The sequence below is a fragment of the Halichoerus grypus genome, chromosome 4, assembly GCF_964656455.1.
Source record: "Halichoerus grypus chromosome 4, mHalGry1.hap1.1, whole genome shotgun sequence".
In the NCBI taxonomy this organism is placed as follows: Eukaryota; Metazoa; Chordata; class Mammalia; order Carnivora; family Phocidae; genus Halichoerus; species Halichoerus grypus.
Genome location: NC_135715.1, coordinates 32,865,075 through 32,883,147, shown reverse-complemented (window position 1 = coordinate 32,883,147; position 18,073 = coordinate 32,865,075). Strand labels below are relative to the sequence as shown.

Here is an 18,073-nt window from a genome sequence, read left to right as displayed (position 1 = left end):
CTGAGAGTTTTAATAAAGATGAGAGAGGGTAGGCTCTTCAGATATGGTGTGAGTTTAACAGTAACATGCACGCACCAATTCTCAAAGGACTGACACCGAGTAACACAGGTGTATCTCCTTAACATCTTCATCTGCTTCCCTCACCCTCTACTCTACCCTTTCCCATCTCACTCTTACTGAAAGTATTATACAGGTTTCCACCACTATCCAAAAGTAGAACGTTCCCCTATCGTGAGCCAAAATGGCATAGAGCAAAGAGGAAATGACCATTAACTTATATGGAGAAGTTTTTGAGCATTCCCAGACCCACAAAATAACCTCTGAGGCCTTTGTGATGCCGGAGGACACATCTGGCTAATGGAGGCACACAAGAAACTGAGATAAAGACACAGACACAGCTCCAAGCTCTGGCAGCTTGGTGCTGAGATGCTGGGTGTGGCTCCCCGGGAGGGAGCCTGGCGGGCCGCTCTCCCTGCTTAGAGTTGCGCTGCCTCCCTAAGGGCTTACTGCAAAAAAATACTGAACACTATTTTTGCTGTTCACCTCTTTTTGTAAAGATGAAAATCCTCTTTGGCTTTCTTTCAGCTAGCAAAAATAGGTGCTAACAGAGGTCTTTCATAAAAACAAAGTGGCATAATGGGAATTTAGGAAAACGGGGGATGCCTGTATCTAGATCCTTATTCGTTTAGTTTAAGGTTTGTTCCTGGTTCCACTGAAATTTCTCTCCGGAGATATTCTCATTCACTTACACTTTAGTTTATATGAAGTTGATTATTCTACTCCTGTTAACAAATGAGGAGTATGAATGTTTGGAATTAGAGAAAAAGAATTAAAAAGGAGGGTCTGGGTAACACAGCCAAACTGTACCTATTTATTTATTTATTTTTTTTTTTAAAGATTTTATTTATTTATTTGAGACAGAGAGAATGAGAGAGAGAGAGCATGTGAGAGGGGGGAGGATCAGAGGGAGAAGCAGGCTCCCTGCCGAGCAGGGAGCCCGATGCGGGACTCGATCCAGGGACTCCAGGATCATGACCTGAGCCGAAGGCAGTCGCTTAACCAACTGAGCCACCCAGGCACCCAAACTGTACCTATTTAAAAAAATATCATTGTTTTGCCTGGAGTGAGAGTTAATTACAATAATTTGCTCTAATCATGCGCCTGTACTTCTCTTTTTCCAAACACTTATTTCATAATTATGTTTGTCAAGTTGTTAAGGGGTAATGACCCTATTTTACCATTGGGGGGGAAAAAAAACCCAGACCAAAACAAAACAGATGTTCTATGAATTGCTGGAAGTTGGCTTTGTCAGAATTACTGAACACATGGTTTCTGACTTGGACAGTATCTGCACAATTAAAACAAGAAAAGGGCTGAGCATGTGTGTGGCCTGTCTGTGGCTTTTTCCATTGTATTTGAATTCACTGACCTGAGCTGATAAACGATAATCAAGCGAATTAATGAAAATGGTTGAAATGATTAGTTCAAGCACAGTTCAGGAACCTCACTATATAAATCTATACACATCAAAGTGACCTCAGGTTGTTGCTCTGGTACCAAGTGATGCTCTTTTTTATTTAAATACAGGAATATCTGATATCTGGGGGGAGGATGTAATTTTGGCTAACAACTTCTGCATTTCAAATCAAAGGAAACGTTTCTTAAACTAAAAAATTAAAAGTTCATTTTAAAAACAAGTAAAATGCAAGGGCATTGCCTGGGTGACAGAGTCAGCTAAGCGCCCAACTCTTGATTTCGTCTCAGATCATGATCTCAGGGTGCTGAGATCCAGCCCCCATGGCAGGCTCCCTGCTCAGCCCTTGCCCTCTCCCTCTTCCCCTCCCACCCCCCAAATAAATAAATCTAAAAAAAAAAAAAAGTAACATGCCTAACAGGCATTTAGAAAAAAAAAAGTATTAGTATATTAAGGTTTATGCTATGTAGATATACCAATGTCAATAAAGTAAATTACCTAATTAAAAACTCAAACTATAATGATTATTGACAAGACTATGAACCTGAATGGGAAAGAAGACAAAGAAGAGCATCTATACTTCGGGTTAGCATGTTGTAGGGACGAGTCAAGGACAAGGTAGTTTCATCCATTTCTAGTGTCAATCTTCCCGAACATCCTCCTTCTTCATCTTCCTCTTTTTTTTTTTTTTTAAAGATTTTATTTATTTATTTGAGAGAGAGAGAAAGCATGAGAAGGGAGAGGGTCAGAGGGAGAAGCAGACCCCCCGCTGAGCCGGGAGCCTAATGCGGGACTCGATCCTGGGACTCCGGGATCATGACCTGAGCTGAAGGCAGTCGCTTAACCAACTGAGCCACCCAGGCGCCCCATCTTCCTCTTCTCTTTGATTGACACTTCACTGGTGGCCAATGAATTAAGAGGCCAGCCTTTGAACCCTTCCTAAACCATGACTCCTTTTGCCTTTGATTGGAAAGCCAAATGTGTACTGGGGGCCCAAGGCCTTTAAAGTATGCTACCTCTAATAAACATAAACCTTCGACGCCATCGCCTCTCTACCCACAGACGCACTCCCCCATCTAACTCTCCCAGGAGAGTTGTGCAAGTACGGGGAAGAGGTCAACAGGTGTTTTTTGAAATCCTCTCATCTTGTATGTGCCAAGCTGATGTTTTACACTTTTATTATTTAATGCATTATTTTATTGATCATAGTACACTGGAATTTTTGTTTGTTTGACAGCTTTTGCGTTAATAGAAGGCATCAAGATCCAAAGGCAAACAGGAAAAGAGAAAACAGAAAATCACCAACAGCAATATGTATTAAAGAATCAAGGAGAAACTAAGAGAGGAGCAGAAAGACGTGCTGACAACTGTATACACTTAAATATAATCCTTGTTAGACACTTAAAAAAAATCTGTACTTAGGTTTAAACCTAAGGGTAGGTTAGGGTAAACCTAAGTACAGATTTTTTTTTTAAGTGTCTAACAAGGATTATATATTTATTTGTCCCAGAATAAAATTTTCCTCAGCGTATTACTGTAAGTTTTGAAATACACCCATATTTAAGAGGTCTCTGCAGAGCATTCTCTTTGCTTCATCTAACGCTATCTTCTCACTTCCTGGTGTTTACATACACACACTGAGTCTTGAATGAGACTTAATTAACTATTGATGGGTCCTGGCGTTCTTGGGCTTCCCAGGTGACGGCTCAGTATTCTTTACTAATCGTTTAATGAAAACACTTACATGAATAATGAATCTGGCATTTCCCTAGATACACAGGCAACTTTTGTAAAAGGCAGGCACACAGTTATACAAGATACTGTGGCTTGAAAATGTTTTCACAAAGCAGGCCAGAGAGGTTAGGCTGAAAATGAGGCTCTAGTTCTTGAGGCTATTAAACGTTTCACATTAAAATACACTATATATTATAAGCACATAATATTAAAAGAAAAAAATAGTTATGTTTAAAAAGCTAATATCATTATTTGCTATCTAAGTCCCAAATAAAGTAAACATAATTTAGATTTTCGTAATTATAGTTCCCAACTTTAAAGTTTGAATTAAAAGAAACACACCCACCTGTGTAAACACACACACACACACACACACACACACACACACACACTATACATGTATTACAATGATACAGGAAAACAATATGACTAAAATGTCTCTGAAACCTACTATTCATCTTAGAATTGAAATTTGTCATCATTTAGTCTAATTTTAAAGATGGATCTTAAGATTTAGGTCACACAAAACCATATTAACTGTGCTGATCACTGAATTAGAGATGAGGTGACTCAGCATGACACAATTTTAAACATGATTTCAGCAACCCCTTTGATTCAATGCCTGTCTTGGCTCAAATGAACACTTGCTTTGGAGAAACTAAGTGACTATAACCAGTTATTTGAACAAAGGAGTGAAAAAATGCTTTTTATAGGTGTTGAAGTGAAAGAACATTATTGGAAACAAACATGACAGGTACTCTTAGGAAAAGATCTGTTCTGGGAGTCAGAAGTCCAAACCTTTGTCTTGCTACTACTTAGTATATGACTTTGCAGGAGTCATTTAACTTCTCTGATTCTGAGTGTCTTCATTTGTACAATTAGAATAACAATATTTGCCACATTTTAATTTCCTAGTTGTCATATAGTATACACTATTACTATAATTATAATACTAATTCTATAGTTAATTGAAGCCCTCTATGTGCCAAAACTCTGTGACTTGATTTTTATATCTTATAACTATATTACATCCATAACAGGGCTATAAGGTAAGTATTCTGATTTTCTTAAAATCTCAGAGTGGTTAAATAACTTGCCAAAAGTCACACAACCACTAAGAGCTTAAATGTAAATTTGAATTCAAATGTTTTTGACTCCAAATTTCATTTTAGATCCATTATATCCTGTTTCCCCTAATATACCATATATATTTGTATTTGTACACAAACACATATCATATAAATATTATACATGTATTACCTATCGAACATAGAAATGTATGATTCATTTTACACACACACATACACACATATGCTTTAAATTCTAAAATGCCATACTGATGTGTGTGTGTGTTGTTTAAAGATTTCAAAGACTAATGCTCAGAGCAGAGTCGGTACTTAGTCAATATTTGGGAAAAGGAATTAAAATATGGGAAGTGACTAAGATCATTTTGAGTGAACTGCTAACTCATGTGTCAGCAACAGCAGTGGCTATTTAACTCCTACTCTTATGTAAGATTATGTTATTAAAAACTATTCCAGAGAAAAAATATACAAGGACTAGCCATAGGTTCAATTCTAGATACAGAATCGACAATGATGGAAAAGCAACTATCTTCGATTAACAAGGATGAAATCTAACTCTAGGGTCTGGATAAAAGGAAAGAGAAAAGATCTCTTTAAAAATTACACACGATTCTGATTTTTCAAAGTGGTGAAACATCGTCTTCCAGATTTAAAATTTCAAAAAAGCTCTTCTGTACTTTCCTATCAAAACAAGATCATAATACTTGCCTTATTTTATTTCTCTTGACTGTTGCATATGAATAATAACAATGTTGACAATAATTGGATGGTGACATTGAAAAAGAACAATATATTTTTTTCAGAGTTAAGAAGAGGTAGGAGTTATTAGGAGAGATGCACAGAAGCCTCAATTCTAATAAAAGCACAGATTTTCAACTATGTGAAATACTTCATGCTTTCCCCTAATCTGCCCCCAAAGAACGTAAGCCTGGATGGAAGGATGCTGACGCGTGAGCCCGTCCCGAGCTGGAAGGACAAGTCCTGGGAACAGGAGGTACTGCTGCTTCCATCACCCACTGAACACCTTGGCGAGTCTTAGTTCATCCTGAGAACGTGGTACTTACTCTTGTACTGCTCTGGCTATGGAAAGGGCCGTAGATCCAGTCTCATTAACGCTATCTAAGGTCACATTTGGCAGGTCATCATCGTCACTGTCACTTTTACTTTGTCTGGGAGATAGGCCTCGGGGGTCCATTTGTGCTGGGAAAAAAAGGCATATATAATGAATTAAAATTAGTGTGCAGAAAGTTAACCTTGTCCTGGACCAACATCAAGCACGGCATCTCTCTTCTGTGCCTATCGCGCACATGGACTTCTCTAGAAATCCCAGGAATTTGTGAAAGTGGTGCATTTTATGTACTGAGCATTTACTGACTTTTTTCCCTTGTTCATTTGATTTACAGAACCTCCATCAGCTCTCAACAGTTTCAGGGGACGATTACAGAATAGAAACCATAAAATCCACAACCTTACCAACTCCTGAGTGGTCAGAAACTGATTAGGTAGCTTGTGAGTTACCGTGCAACCCCCTGGCTCTTCCTTCTTGCTTCTGCTGCCAGAGTTCTGGCCATTTCACTGCTCGTTAGCACATTCCCTGGAAGGTGGGGAGCCAAGGGAGAGGAGATTTTATCTGCCTACAGCTCTCTTAATAAGCTCAAGGAAGAACAAGACTAGCATGAAGTTTTAGGTATTTTTCATACTTCAGTGGATACTGTCTCACAGTTCATTATGGTTCTAAGTGGAGATCTTAGCACACAAAAATGACAGAAGTAGCAGCATTTTAAATATATGTTTTATGTGCTAGAAAGTGTTCGTCTCCATTCCGATTTCATTTTTCAGAAAGGTATTTCCAGATACGATTCTCCTCCCGCCGTGAACTTGCCAACAAAGCAAGAAATAGCCTGATGTTCTGTGACCCCTGTTGACCAAGACCATCGGATCTTTCCAAATGAAAGGATTACCATCAACATTTAATATGTGAATGCATATTTTTAAAATTTAGATCTCATTTCCATTCCTCCTCTCTATGAACAGTTTTAGCATCCACCGCACCACTGTCTAGGATTTCCATCAGACCTCACCTCAAGCACAAAATAAGCACAGCTTCTAAATTAAAAGTACGGCACAAGCTATGCAATCACATTATTAAAATATGACTTCAGCCCCAGCCAGCTGCAGCCACACTGCTGCTCTTCCAACTGCCTATGAGGGATTTCTAAAACCACCGCTGCTTACAAAGGAAAGCAAAATGCACTTAAAATCATGGTTACAATGACATCTGGGTACGTTTATAATTTTTTTTTCTCAAATCATTTTTCTGTTACTGTAAATTGTACATTAGGTAGAAACACTGGGAAATGTTGGTATTTCACCATTTTTTTTTTACCCACAAAAAGACAATTTCTCATGATTCTACCTAATACTTACAATATGAACAGAAAAACCTAGAGAGTTCCAACATATTTCTAACTACACTTGGTTAGGAAGGAACTTATATCTGTTGAACCTACTGCCTTAGTGTATTTGACGTACATACTGCCTGTAAATATAAACATACCAAAATGTATTTTTAACAAAGGAAGTGCTTCGTAAATGTTAGTTGAAAGAGGAAATAATTCAAATAATCTAAAGCAGTGGTCCTCAACCAAGGAAAAAATTGCTCGCCTTCCCCCAAGAGACATTTGGCAACGTCTGGCCTGTCACAGTCTGATTTGTCATGACTCCAGGGGAAGGGGATGCTCCTGGCATCTAGTGGGCACAAGTCAAAGATGGTGCTAGATATCCTACAATACACAGGATAATCAGTCCCCCAAGACAGAGAATTATCCAATCTGAAATGCCAAAAGCACCCAAGTTGAGAAACTGTGATGTAGAGATTTAAGAGTCTGGGCATACAAAAGTGTCACATCTTATGACTTTCAGTTGTATAACTACGTTGTAGTTTCAAAGCCACTAGCCAATAAATTAGACTATATATTGGATTATCTATATTTTCTGGCCCTGTCCTCAAATAAAACAAGTCACTGTCATATGACTCAGCACTCACAACTTCTCCAAAATGCAGCATTCACTTTCTCAAATGCCGGGAATCATGCAGTGACACTCATTAAGAGTTTTTGAATGTTGTCCTTGTCTGACACAAAACACTGTTTATTTTCCATCTCATCTCTAAAGAAGATTCCCTAGAAGACGGATGTTGGAGAAACACTTTGTAGAGGAAAGTAACCAGGTCCCCAAGCATCTGATAACAGAGAGCTACTTAAGCATGCAGTCACTCCAAAGACACTGAAAGCACCCAATCATTTAAGATTTATTTTGACTGCAGGAAACAGCAACTCACTCAGGCCAACTTCTATTAAACAGAATGTGCTGGAAAGATACTGAGCAGCTCACAGAATGGAAGGTAAAGATGAACAACTACTACTCAAGTAGCACAACACACAGGACTGATATAGGCATTTCAACCAGGAATTCATAGATAGCTTCTTTTTGGGCAACCCTATTGTAGAATGATTCATTTGATAGTCATTCATGACTACTCAAATTCTGCCAAGAAAATGAGTATCAGATCTATCTAGGCTTCCAAATCACATATTGTGTGGTGTTACATATGCCTGTAAATGTCAGCAACTTAACATTTAAAGTTGTTGAAACATCATGCACTAGGACTCCTTTGCCAAGATACCAAATTAACAAACAGCTAAAGAACAGAGACTATCCCGGTGGTCCCATTTTGTCCAAGAGAACTAGAGCTTTCAGGGATAAGTAATACAACTCAGGGAAGACACAGGCAGTTAACCAATAAGCAATCTGGCTCTGAGAGCTAAAGTCTAATTGTAATAATGATTCCAAATAACTGGTGGGAGAGTTGATCATCTAAATTATGTTATGTTTATATCTTAATGAAAGTTTAAAATATGTTAAATATGATATCTTTTTTGATGTACTTTTCAGGAACATCATAATTGAGGATTTCTTTCCAATATTTTCAATAAATATTATGAAATACATCTGCTACCATCATGCTGGGAAACTCTTTTTACCCATACCTTCAGCCAAGTTGAGGAAGTAATTAGAAAGGCTTTTTAAAATCTGCATTGCTGATTAGGTCAGATGATTAGCTTATCTACATACTTGCATAATTCTACTCTATTTTTATTAAATGTGGGATAGGAACATCTACTCTAGTTAACCTCCATTAGTCTTTGAGTTCCTCAGTCATTTCAGAAACACTGATTCTCTGGGGGCGCCCATTCAGAGAAAATGGAAACATTACCTAGGCACCAGAACTAAAAACAACATCTAATTCCCGGAAGAGAGCAGCAGGGGGGAGGGGGGAGATGATACTCTGTGAGTTTCATTCCGTGTGACAAAATCCCTGCGAAGGTAACTGCAGAACCCTAACACCTGCAGTTGCACACATTTACTCTAATTTTCAAATATGTACCTACAATAAACTGTTCCTGCAAAGTTTCCTACAGTGAATCATGTCTCCAGTTATCCATCCATGCCCTCGTGTAGCTGCGTCCCAGGACAACTCCGGACCTGGCTAGATGATGATGTGGCCAGTGGACCACCAGCAAACATGACACAAAGCAAAAGCTTGAAAAGCACTTGCATATTGGGTTTCCCCTCAATCAGTTACTGTTTTTAGAACCTCGCCACCATGTGAAGGAACCCAAGAAAGCCTAAAATATATGCTGCTCTGCTGGCAGCCAACCCCAACTGAGGTAAGTGACTCATTTTAGAATGACCGGTCACCTTCCAGCCACCAGATGATTGCAGCCCTGTGAGTGACCACAGTGAGGCTAGCATGAGAACTGCCTGTCTAAACCCATCCCCAATTTTTGACTCACAGAACTGTAAGCAAATAAAATAGTTACGATATCAATCTACCAGATTTGGGGATGATTTGTTCTGCGGCAATACAAAATCAGTGCACTCTCCCAGATCCTTTCAGAGATTTCGGGCAATGATGTGGAAAACTGCTACAATTACAGTCAGCCTATCACACTCCTCTCTATTCTCCTCCCAAGAGGCAACCCGACCTTAAGCAGCATAAATTTAAGCGGGCCATTAATATAAATATGGAAAAAGTCACATATCATATCCTGTATTATTTACTTCTCAATCCAAAATACTCAAAATGTATTTACAGTTATTTTCGCTTTAGAGGCACCTTTCTTTGATACTTGACCCGCCTCAGGCAGGCTTCTCCTGGAAGGGGCCAACGTTGGTATTACTGCTTGGGTGAAGGAAGCTTTTCTATCCCTTTTCTCAAGCTCGTAGTTGATAGGAGGCTCACATGGGTGGATCCTTCACTCAAAGCTAGATTGCGTATGTTTGCCTCTCTTCAACTCACGAGGCATTTAGACTTGACTTTACTTTGCCTCACACTGACAGCAGACTGACACAAGACACAGCGGCACCCATGTCCATTCGCACCTCTCCCACCTCAGCCTGGGTGCTGTCAAGAGATTAAAGGCTCGATCTTACATAGAAATAAACTGGCCCATTCAGCTATTTTTCAAGGACAGGAAGTCCTTTCATAGGTCACCATAGTAAAAGCAAACAATATAACAGAGACTTTAAGACTACCATGTCCTAACCAGAATGGCTCACAGAAGGGTTTGTGCAGGCCCTTTCACCGTGGCTCATCTGGGCGGGAGGGGAGAGGGGTGTCTGCGGTTTGAAGGGCACAAAGCAGCTGGTGGGCAGAGGCTGCGTGCTGCCAGCCTTTCTTCTCCCCTCAGCCTGATGGGCTGCCTGCTACCTGCAGATGCCCTCACTGTCTGCCCTACCAAGGCTGAAGCACGTACCAGTTAAAGAAACACTGGCTTCCAGGAGAGCTGTTGCTTTTCTTCCAGCAAGAGCAGTGGGAGAATGGGGAGTAGTGGGGAGAGGGAAAAGGAGTATACAGTGGTGGGGGGTGGGGAGAATGTGCAGGGGGAACATGCACAGCATTATAGCGTGGAAGAGTCCTCTTCCAGCACCTTCTATGCAGGAATTGCTCTAAAAACCACAGCTGCCCTGTTTCTTGAAGACAAAGATGGAGCTTTGGCTTCAGAGACATGGGTGGGACGTCTGGTCCTGTCCTGTCACTTGCGGCCATCTGACCTTGGGCAATAGATCTCCCACCTCTCTTCCTCCGTCTCTTCCTTGCCATGGCAGTTTTGAGGAGTGAATGAGACGAGCCGCTCAAAGCGCTTATTACCCCGCCAGTGCTGAGGAGCGCATCACCATTCGGTTGCACCCCGGCAGTAAATTCGGTGCCGATCCGACCATCCCTTACCTGACACCACTGCTAAATCCCTTCCTATCTCCTGGGCTGTTCAAATTAGGCAGTTTTCATTTTAAATGTACCTAAACTGAAAATACCATCACCGAGGCAGAATATATATTGGATAATATATAAAACCGCAACTCCTCTTGATCCAAACATTCATTTATATATTCAGCCAACAGATATTTATTGGACACCTATGAGGAATCAAGCACTCTTCTGGGTGCTGTGGAGAGAGCCGTGAACAAGGCAGATAAAAATTCATGCTTTCACCCTGGGGGGAGAAAGACGATAAAAAATAAACAAGGAAAACATATACTCAGTCAGATAATGAGAAGTGCCACGGAGAAGAATAAAGTGGGGACGTGGGGGCGGGGGCTGGGGGCTGCTGAGAGGAAGGTGGACAGTTCTGGAGAGGTGGCCAGGAAGGCCTCACGGAGAAAATGACAGCTGAGCGAGGACCTGAAGGGGCTGGGGGTGGGGTGGGGTGGGGGACTGGAGAGCGGGTGCATTCCAGGCAGAGCAAACAGCAGGGATAAGAACTCTAACGTGGGAAAGGCTGTTATGTGCCTAAGGACCCACAAGGAGGCTGTTCCATTGCTGGAGCTGAAAATGGGGCAGCAAAGGGGATGAGGCCAGACAGGGGAAGGTGTGCGCGGTACACGTAATGATTCTGAGTTTTGCTCAGAGTGGGAAGGGAAGCCATGTGAGAAGAATCAGCCCAGCTCCTGAGCCAGAAGCACAGCGGGGGATCCAGCTAGAGGTACATGCATGAGAAACATCAGTGACATTAATCTTCTCTGAACATCTCACTAGCTTGTTTTCTCCTTGGCCACCTCATGTTGGCTGCACATACAGCCATCAGTTAAAACTCAGGGCATTATCACCCGAAGGCCTGCGAGGTATGTTCTCCGTAATAGAGTCGTACAAACGATATCCTGACCTCCTTTGCTTTCAGAACATCAATTGTTCAAATAGATGCCTGACTTTTCTAGCCTATCGAGAACTGTGATGAGAGAAAAACTCATTAGTAAATAAAGTTTAACTCAGAGTAGGCTGAACTCCAAGATTAGGTCCCATGTTGCCTCCTGAAGTTTCAACTAAAATCTGTTTCTTACTTTCTTTACTTTTGCTACTGCTAATGAAACTGTATGCCTTTACACTGTGGTAACTGTGATTGTCTACATGATCCCAAATGCAGATTTAAAAATGTAATCAGTTATGTAAATCCTGGGATGTTGGTACTATGTAGATCTAATAGGCAATTTATTCATTTTTTCCCAATTCCTATCTGCACACTTGACAGTGTAATGGCTTCTGCTCCCATTATATTAAAAAATAACCTCATAATGTTCTTATAATTCTCTAGTGCAAGTACTGCATCGCAGTTATAATGCTACTGGACCTCTCCACAGCTTTCAAGACTGCTGATTATCTCTCTTCATTTTCACGTCCAGTCTCTTAAAATTCTCTCCTCCCTTGGTTTCCGGATGGGCACCTTACAGCCTGTGGGCCTTGTCACTATTTTTGTAAATAAAGTTTTATTCGACCACGCTCATTTGTTGTATCTCTGGCAGCCCTTTAGAGAAAGCATTTACTGACTCTACTGTACACTAATTTTCTTGGGCAGTCGGTCCCTCCCTCATCCCTCTCCCCCCACCACCCTCCCTCTCCCCTTCCCCTACATCCTTCCCTCCCTCCCTTTCTTTTACCTTTCTTTTCATCTCCTCTTTCTGCATACATCTAAAATTTCCTTTTCCCCTTAAGCTTCCACTGCTTAGCCTCTTCTGCCTCTTTTTAGTGGTGAGCTTTTCATTAATTCCACACAATCCCACAATTCCTACAATCTCAGTGACTATCTCAGAGGAAATGAATACCAAATTTGTGTTCCCAGCTCTGATCCCTCCCCTAAACTCCAAGTCTCCTATTTCTGGCAAACTGGTCCACCTGAATGTTCCAAAGTCATTTCAGACTAAGTGCTATTCTTCTCTAGAGTCTGGATTTTACCCATCATTTCCCTGGTCACCCAGATTCAAAACTCTCATTCATTTCATTTGTACCCCTTAGCTGAGTACAAATCACCAATGAATTGCTATTGCTTTAACCCCACAATTTTTCTGGAACTCCTTCTTTCCCTTTCATACTACTTCTCAATGAACTTTCTCAAGGTACTTGCTACATACATTTGTCTCATAGAGCATTTCTCAATGCTCTTACCCTCAAGGCTCCTTCCTTAAGCCAGCTGTATCGGGCTAGTCCCTTCCACGCCCAATTCTGTCAACAAGAATCTACATTTCCTACAGAACGATACTTTCCTTCATGAAGCTTCCTTTCATTTTCTAATGAAACACAAACTTTTATTTTCAAAAAATACCCATATTTTGTATTTATGTATTTTTATGGCACCGTGCACTTTCCATTTTGAGTTATACTTAAGCATATATTTACTTTATATACCTTATGATTCTGTCTACTCCTTGAGAGGAGAGCCATATCAATTATACTCTCGTACACGGTATAATACAATATTGGATGATGAAGATGATGGTAATAAATGCAGGTCTCTGTTTGAAATGGTCACAGTGGTTTTCAGTTGGCAAACGATTCTGCAATATAATGATGAAAGCGCCTAGATCACAATTTATTTTAAAAATCACATTCTGGCTTATATTCTAATATTAACGTTGTGGGAGGGGGGAGTCACAATCATTAAATTTCTATTACTCAGGAAAGTCTTAGATAATTATATTTTGCGTCTGAACAGGCCAGTGAATGACATAGGAGTGGAAATGTTCATAATTTTTATTCACTTTTTAGCTAAATTACATTTAAAAGGCTTTTCTTTCCTTTCAGGAAAATATTTTAAATAGTTCAACATACCTGTCATCTCTATAGTATGAGTTACTGCTTAGAAATTTCAGTGAAGGAATTCAATCATTTAAAATACAGCTTAAAAATTAACGTTTGTTGAGATTATCACAACAGCGACTACGATTTCATTTTTCTAAAGAATCATGACTAAAACTATTTTTCTTGTTTGTAAAAAGAAAATGAACACAGATTTACAATTGCCTTGTGTTCACTGGAAGCATGTCTTAGAGCACAAAAGGTTTTTGTGATTAAAGAGTTCATAAAATTTTCCATTAATAAGTGGGCTTTTACACTCTGCTTGGTAACCTTATACAACTCTCCAGAGTCAGCTAAGAGCCTTGAACTCTAGGAACCCTCTGAGATATGACTACACCACTATTTCCTGTCCCTTTCCATTTTGTCAATTCATTACAACTGCTCAAAACCCAAGCCAACCAGCCCCAATTGATTTATTCAAAAGTGAATCCACTTTAAGCAGAGATGATTTTAAATACTTAATAATAAAGTGATTTTGTGGTGAGTGCATATGGTAAATAATGAAATCACCAAACTCATTTTCATGTGTAATGCAGAGAGATGATCCATGGCCTTTTAATTCACTTTTCTTATTTCACTTGGGTCTTTTTTTGCACTATCTGTGTTTTCTGGTTCCTAGACTGGATAAAATGGAATCTTTCAAGACATAGATTGACATCTGCTATAATAATTTTCAGGACCCCTGAATCATGGTCCTTATCTTAGGTGTGGTGGCACTCGGCAAACAAAAAAGTTGGCCTGCAGAACTACTGTGGGCCATTTAGAATAAATGTTGCTGTTGCCCTCCTCCCTCTTCAAATAATTTGCTCTCCATGCCTCATTTTAGAATATACTTAAACCAGTTAAATTAAAAGTAAGTCATAATATGTAAAAGTGATTTCATCTGTCTTCTTAGAGACATGCAGTAGACCCTTGGAATTCTTGAAGATATGTTCTAAGACCATAAAAAAAGTCCTCACATTTGTGAATTATGTACACATGCCATTGAATCTCTCTATAGTTTTCAAGGCTGCTCATTATCTCTTTTCATGGCCACTTCTGGCTTCTTCTTAAGATTTTCTCTTTCTTGGCTGCAGGAACATGCACACTTGTCCTCACACCCTGTAACACATTTCCATCTGGAGGTATATATTTCTTGTGCACATCCTCACATCACATTAAAAAAAGTTTATGAAAGTTTTCTTTCTCATTTGATGGGTAATTGACACACACCCCCACACACGCCCTGGCCCACAAACAACTCACAAGTGTTACTGTGTGGGGCCCAAGCAGAGGGCATGAAGCAGCACTGAGATGGATCCTGTGGTTTGGAGGCTCAGACTCTCATGTTCATGTGAGTCTTGTAACTTCGCAAAATACCTGTACTACATACCAGACTTCTGAGGGACACTCGAGAAACACAAAAATCTTAGATGTTATACCTGTGAATGCCAGTGTCTACTGTGGTAAAATCATGGAAGGTAAATTTTCTTTATGAGGGCAAAAGTAGGTGCTGACTCTTCTCTTTCCAATGTATTGCTTTCCGTCATCCTAATCGGGGGTGAGTAAGTATTCAAAAATGACCTGTACATATCTTTGGGCCAAAAAGCAAGATTGTTACATTTTTTTCTCTGTTTCAATCTAGGTTGAAGGATGTGCCAGTTCATGTCCTAATTTCACGCAAACTCCAAAGAGAGAAATTTGCTTTGTAAAATTGGATTCAAGGTGTTTTCCATATCAAGTCTATGTTTGGGATGCTTTTGTAAGAAATGATAATTCTATTCGTTTCCCTCAATCCCTAAGAAGCACGCATTCTCTGTTTTCTGGCTTGTTTTTAGAGACGTTATTTTGATACTTTGATACCCTGCCCCTTGAGATGATAAATTACCTAGTCTCTGAGAATGCTGCTGAGAGCCCTACACCTGGAAATGGAATCATACTTCCTTTGGCTTCAGGTACATCTGTGACATGGGGGCTCCTTTGCTCAGACTCTTTCCCGAGCTCAGAGATGCAAGCCTCGGACATAGGTTAGGGAAGGAGCCCTTACAGGCAGGTGGTGAAGTCTGCAGAAATTACTCTGGAAGAAGGAGGCCAAAGCTGTAATTCTGCCTAGAGATAGGCCAGGTGGCACGAGTATTTTGAGAACACTATATAATATACGCTATATTGAGGGAGGGCATAGGAGGCACCCACTAGTCTTTTTGGCTTTCTTAACCTTAAACTGGGTTTACAACTAACTTCTCTATGAAAGCCCATCTAGGTTCTGTGAGAAGAGACAGTTTCTGAAGATAAGGGCTATCATGGAGAGTGAGGTCTTGGGTTTTCCTAAGGCAAATGTCTGGTAGATTAGGTGATGCTTGAGGTCAGTATATTTAGGTGTTAAACACAAAGTTTGATATTGTTTTTTTTGAACATGGTAATAAAGAAAAATAGATTTTTTTAAATTGGTAAAAACCAGTAACATTTATGTTTGGAATACTTCTAAAATTTATAACTCTCTAATAATATGCATTCTGAACATCATTTATGCTCATTTCCTTAACCAAAGCTGCCAGGTCACCTCCTCAGCACTAAGTCTGAGCTGTCCCTGAGCCCAAGCAGGGATCTGAGAGGCCAGGATGGTTTGTTATAATCCATGCAAGTTCACATGCTAATGAGAAAGATCTTCCTTGGTGTCTACTACATTTATACTATCAATTAAATGAGATGTCAGGGGTCAAATTAACTCTTCAGCATTTATATTCCCTTTTCTCTTTCAACCACCCAAATCCTGAAAATGTTTTCTTTCCATTGTCTCTCACACCCAACAATGCTTGATGTGAAAGATAAAATATGAAGAGCCATTCAACACATGATTTGGTATTTTCTTTCTCATAAACTTGCTTATAAATTGAGGTAAATTATTTATAGCTTTTCTTTCATGTCACTTTTATTTAAAAAAAAATCTCCCACATATATGGAATTCTACCTCTATTTATTCTCCCAAAAGATTAAAAAAAACCTTAACATTTGCAGTATTTCTTTCAGGTCATTAAAAAAAGTAAAATATTACAAAAAAAGCTGTTTTTTGTTTTGTTTTATTTTACTATTGTTTCCTTCTTCCATAGTATTCTGGTGTATTTAAGTTTTTATGCTTTAACTACATATGTATCAATAAACAATGAATACAGTTTTGCTCTTTTAAAAACGGTATATAAGAAGATCATATTCTACAATTTATCTTCATTTAACATTAGAGATTTATTTACATTCTTTCATTTAAAATTTTCCTAAAGTCTAAAGTCATTCTGTGTATCTATTCTCCTCTCAAACACAAGGAGGACTTAGCATGTGATAACCACCCAAGGAACATTCCCACCTTCCCCATGTTCTTTTTCATTATAGTTCAGAATTTTGATTCATCTTTCACCACCAAGAGTTAATTAAAATTTATTTCCTTTTGCAGATATTTACCTACACTTTTTTTAAAGATTTGAGAGAGAGCGCCGTGTGCACATGTGCACAAGCAAGCACGAGTGGGGGGAGGGGCAGATGGACAAGGAGAGAGAGAATCCTCAAGGAGACTCCCCACTGAGTGTGGAGCCTGATGCAGGGCTGGATCCCAGGACCCTGACATCACGACCTGAGCTGAAATCAAGAATCAGCTGTTCAACCACCTGAGCCACCCAGGTGCCCCTACCTATACTTTTAAAACCAGTTCTAAGCTCACCTTTCCATTTAGGTTCGTCTTTTTTTTTTTCAAAGCATATTCTTTAGATCGTTCAGAAAATTTGTGTGGGTGGTAAGCTCTTAGTCAATATATACCTGAAATAAATTTTACTTTACTGTTGACTGAATTTAGCTGAGAACAGAATTCTAAGATCCCTCATCCAGTCCTCTGAAAGGACTACTGCATTGCTTTCTGGCATTTCTTATTGTTGACAGTCTTTGCTCTTCTTTAATTCTTTTGTAGATAGCTGTTGAGATTTTTCTCTATGACTCATGCCTGACAATTTCACTGCTGTGTGTCTAGATGCGGGTTTATTTTTACTGATTCATCTATATTCTAAGATTCATGGCTTCCCTAATTTTCCAAAATTCCCAGACATTTCTCTGAATATTGCTTCTCTGAATAACACATTCTATCTACTCCTATTTTATAGCTGTCCTTTCAGATAAATTTTGGAACACATCAATTCGTGTCTCGCATCTTTTCTTCCATGTTTTTGTCAATTCTTCCACTTTACATTGTTTTCTGGGTAAAATTCTCAGTACTGTCTTTCAAGTCATACATTCTTCCACTAGACTTTCTCAACATGTGGCAGTTGCCAAATCAAGAACTTGGGAATTATCTATATTTATTTTTTCCTTTGTCCTTGACATCCATTTGGGCAACAAGTTCTGTCCATCAGATTTCCATTCCTACAGCCTCTGCACCGGCCTTTAAGAATTCTCACCTGCCTTCCTATGATAACCCACCAATTTACAAGCTGTGTCTGTCTCCCTGTAGCATTCACTTAATACAGACTTGGCACACAAGAACTCCACCAGAATGCACTGTGTTCTTTCATATTTCTAGGATTTTGCACCTTTTTAAAATAATTGCCTTTCCTCCTCATATTTATGTGGATA

The 18,073-nt window shown here is 39.5% G+C and overlaps 1 protein-coding gene across 3 annotated transcripts in view; it reads right to left on the bottom strand.

The window, feature by feature from the left end:
• KLF12 (KLF transcription factor 12) overlaps positions 1–18,073 on the bottom strand; it is a 575,200-nt gene that overhangs the window by 105,966 nt on the left and 451,161 nt on the right. For all 3 annotated transcript variants that reach the window (XM_078070259.1, XM_078070258.1, XM_078070260.1), the window contains one exon: positions 5,358–5,493. In XM_078070259.1, coding sequence (XP_077926385.1) covers positions 5,358–5,493 — 136 coding nt within the window. The remainder of the gene's footprint in view (positions 1–5,357; positions 5,494–18,073) is intronic.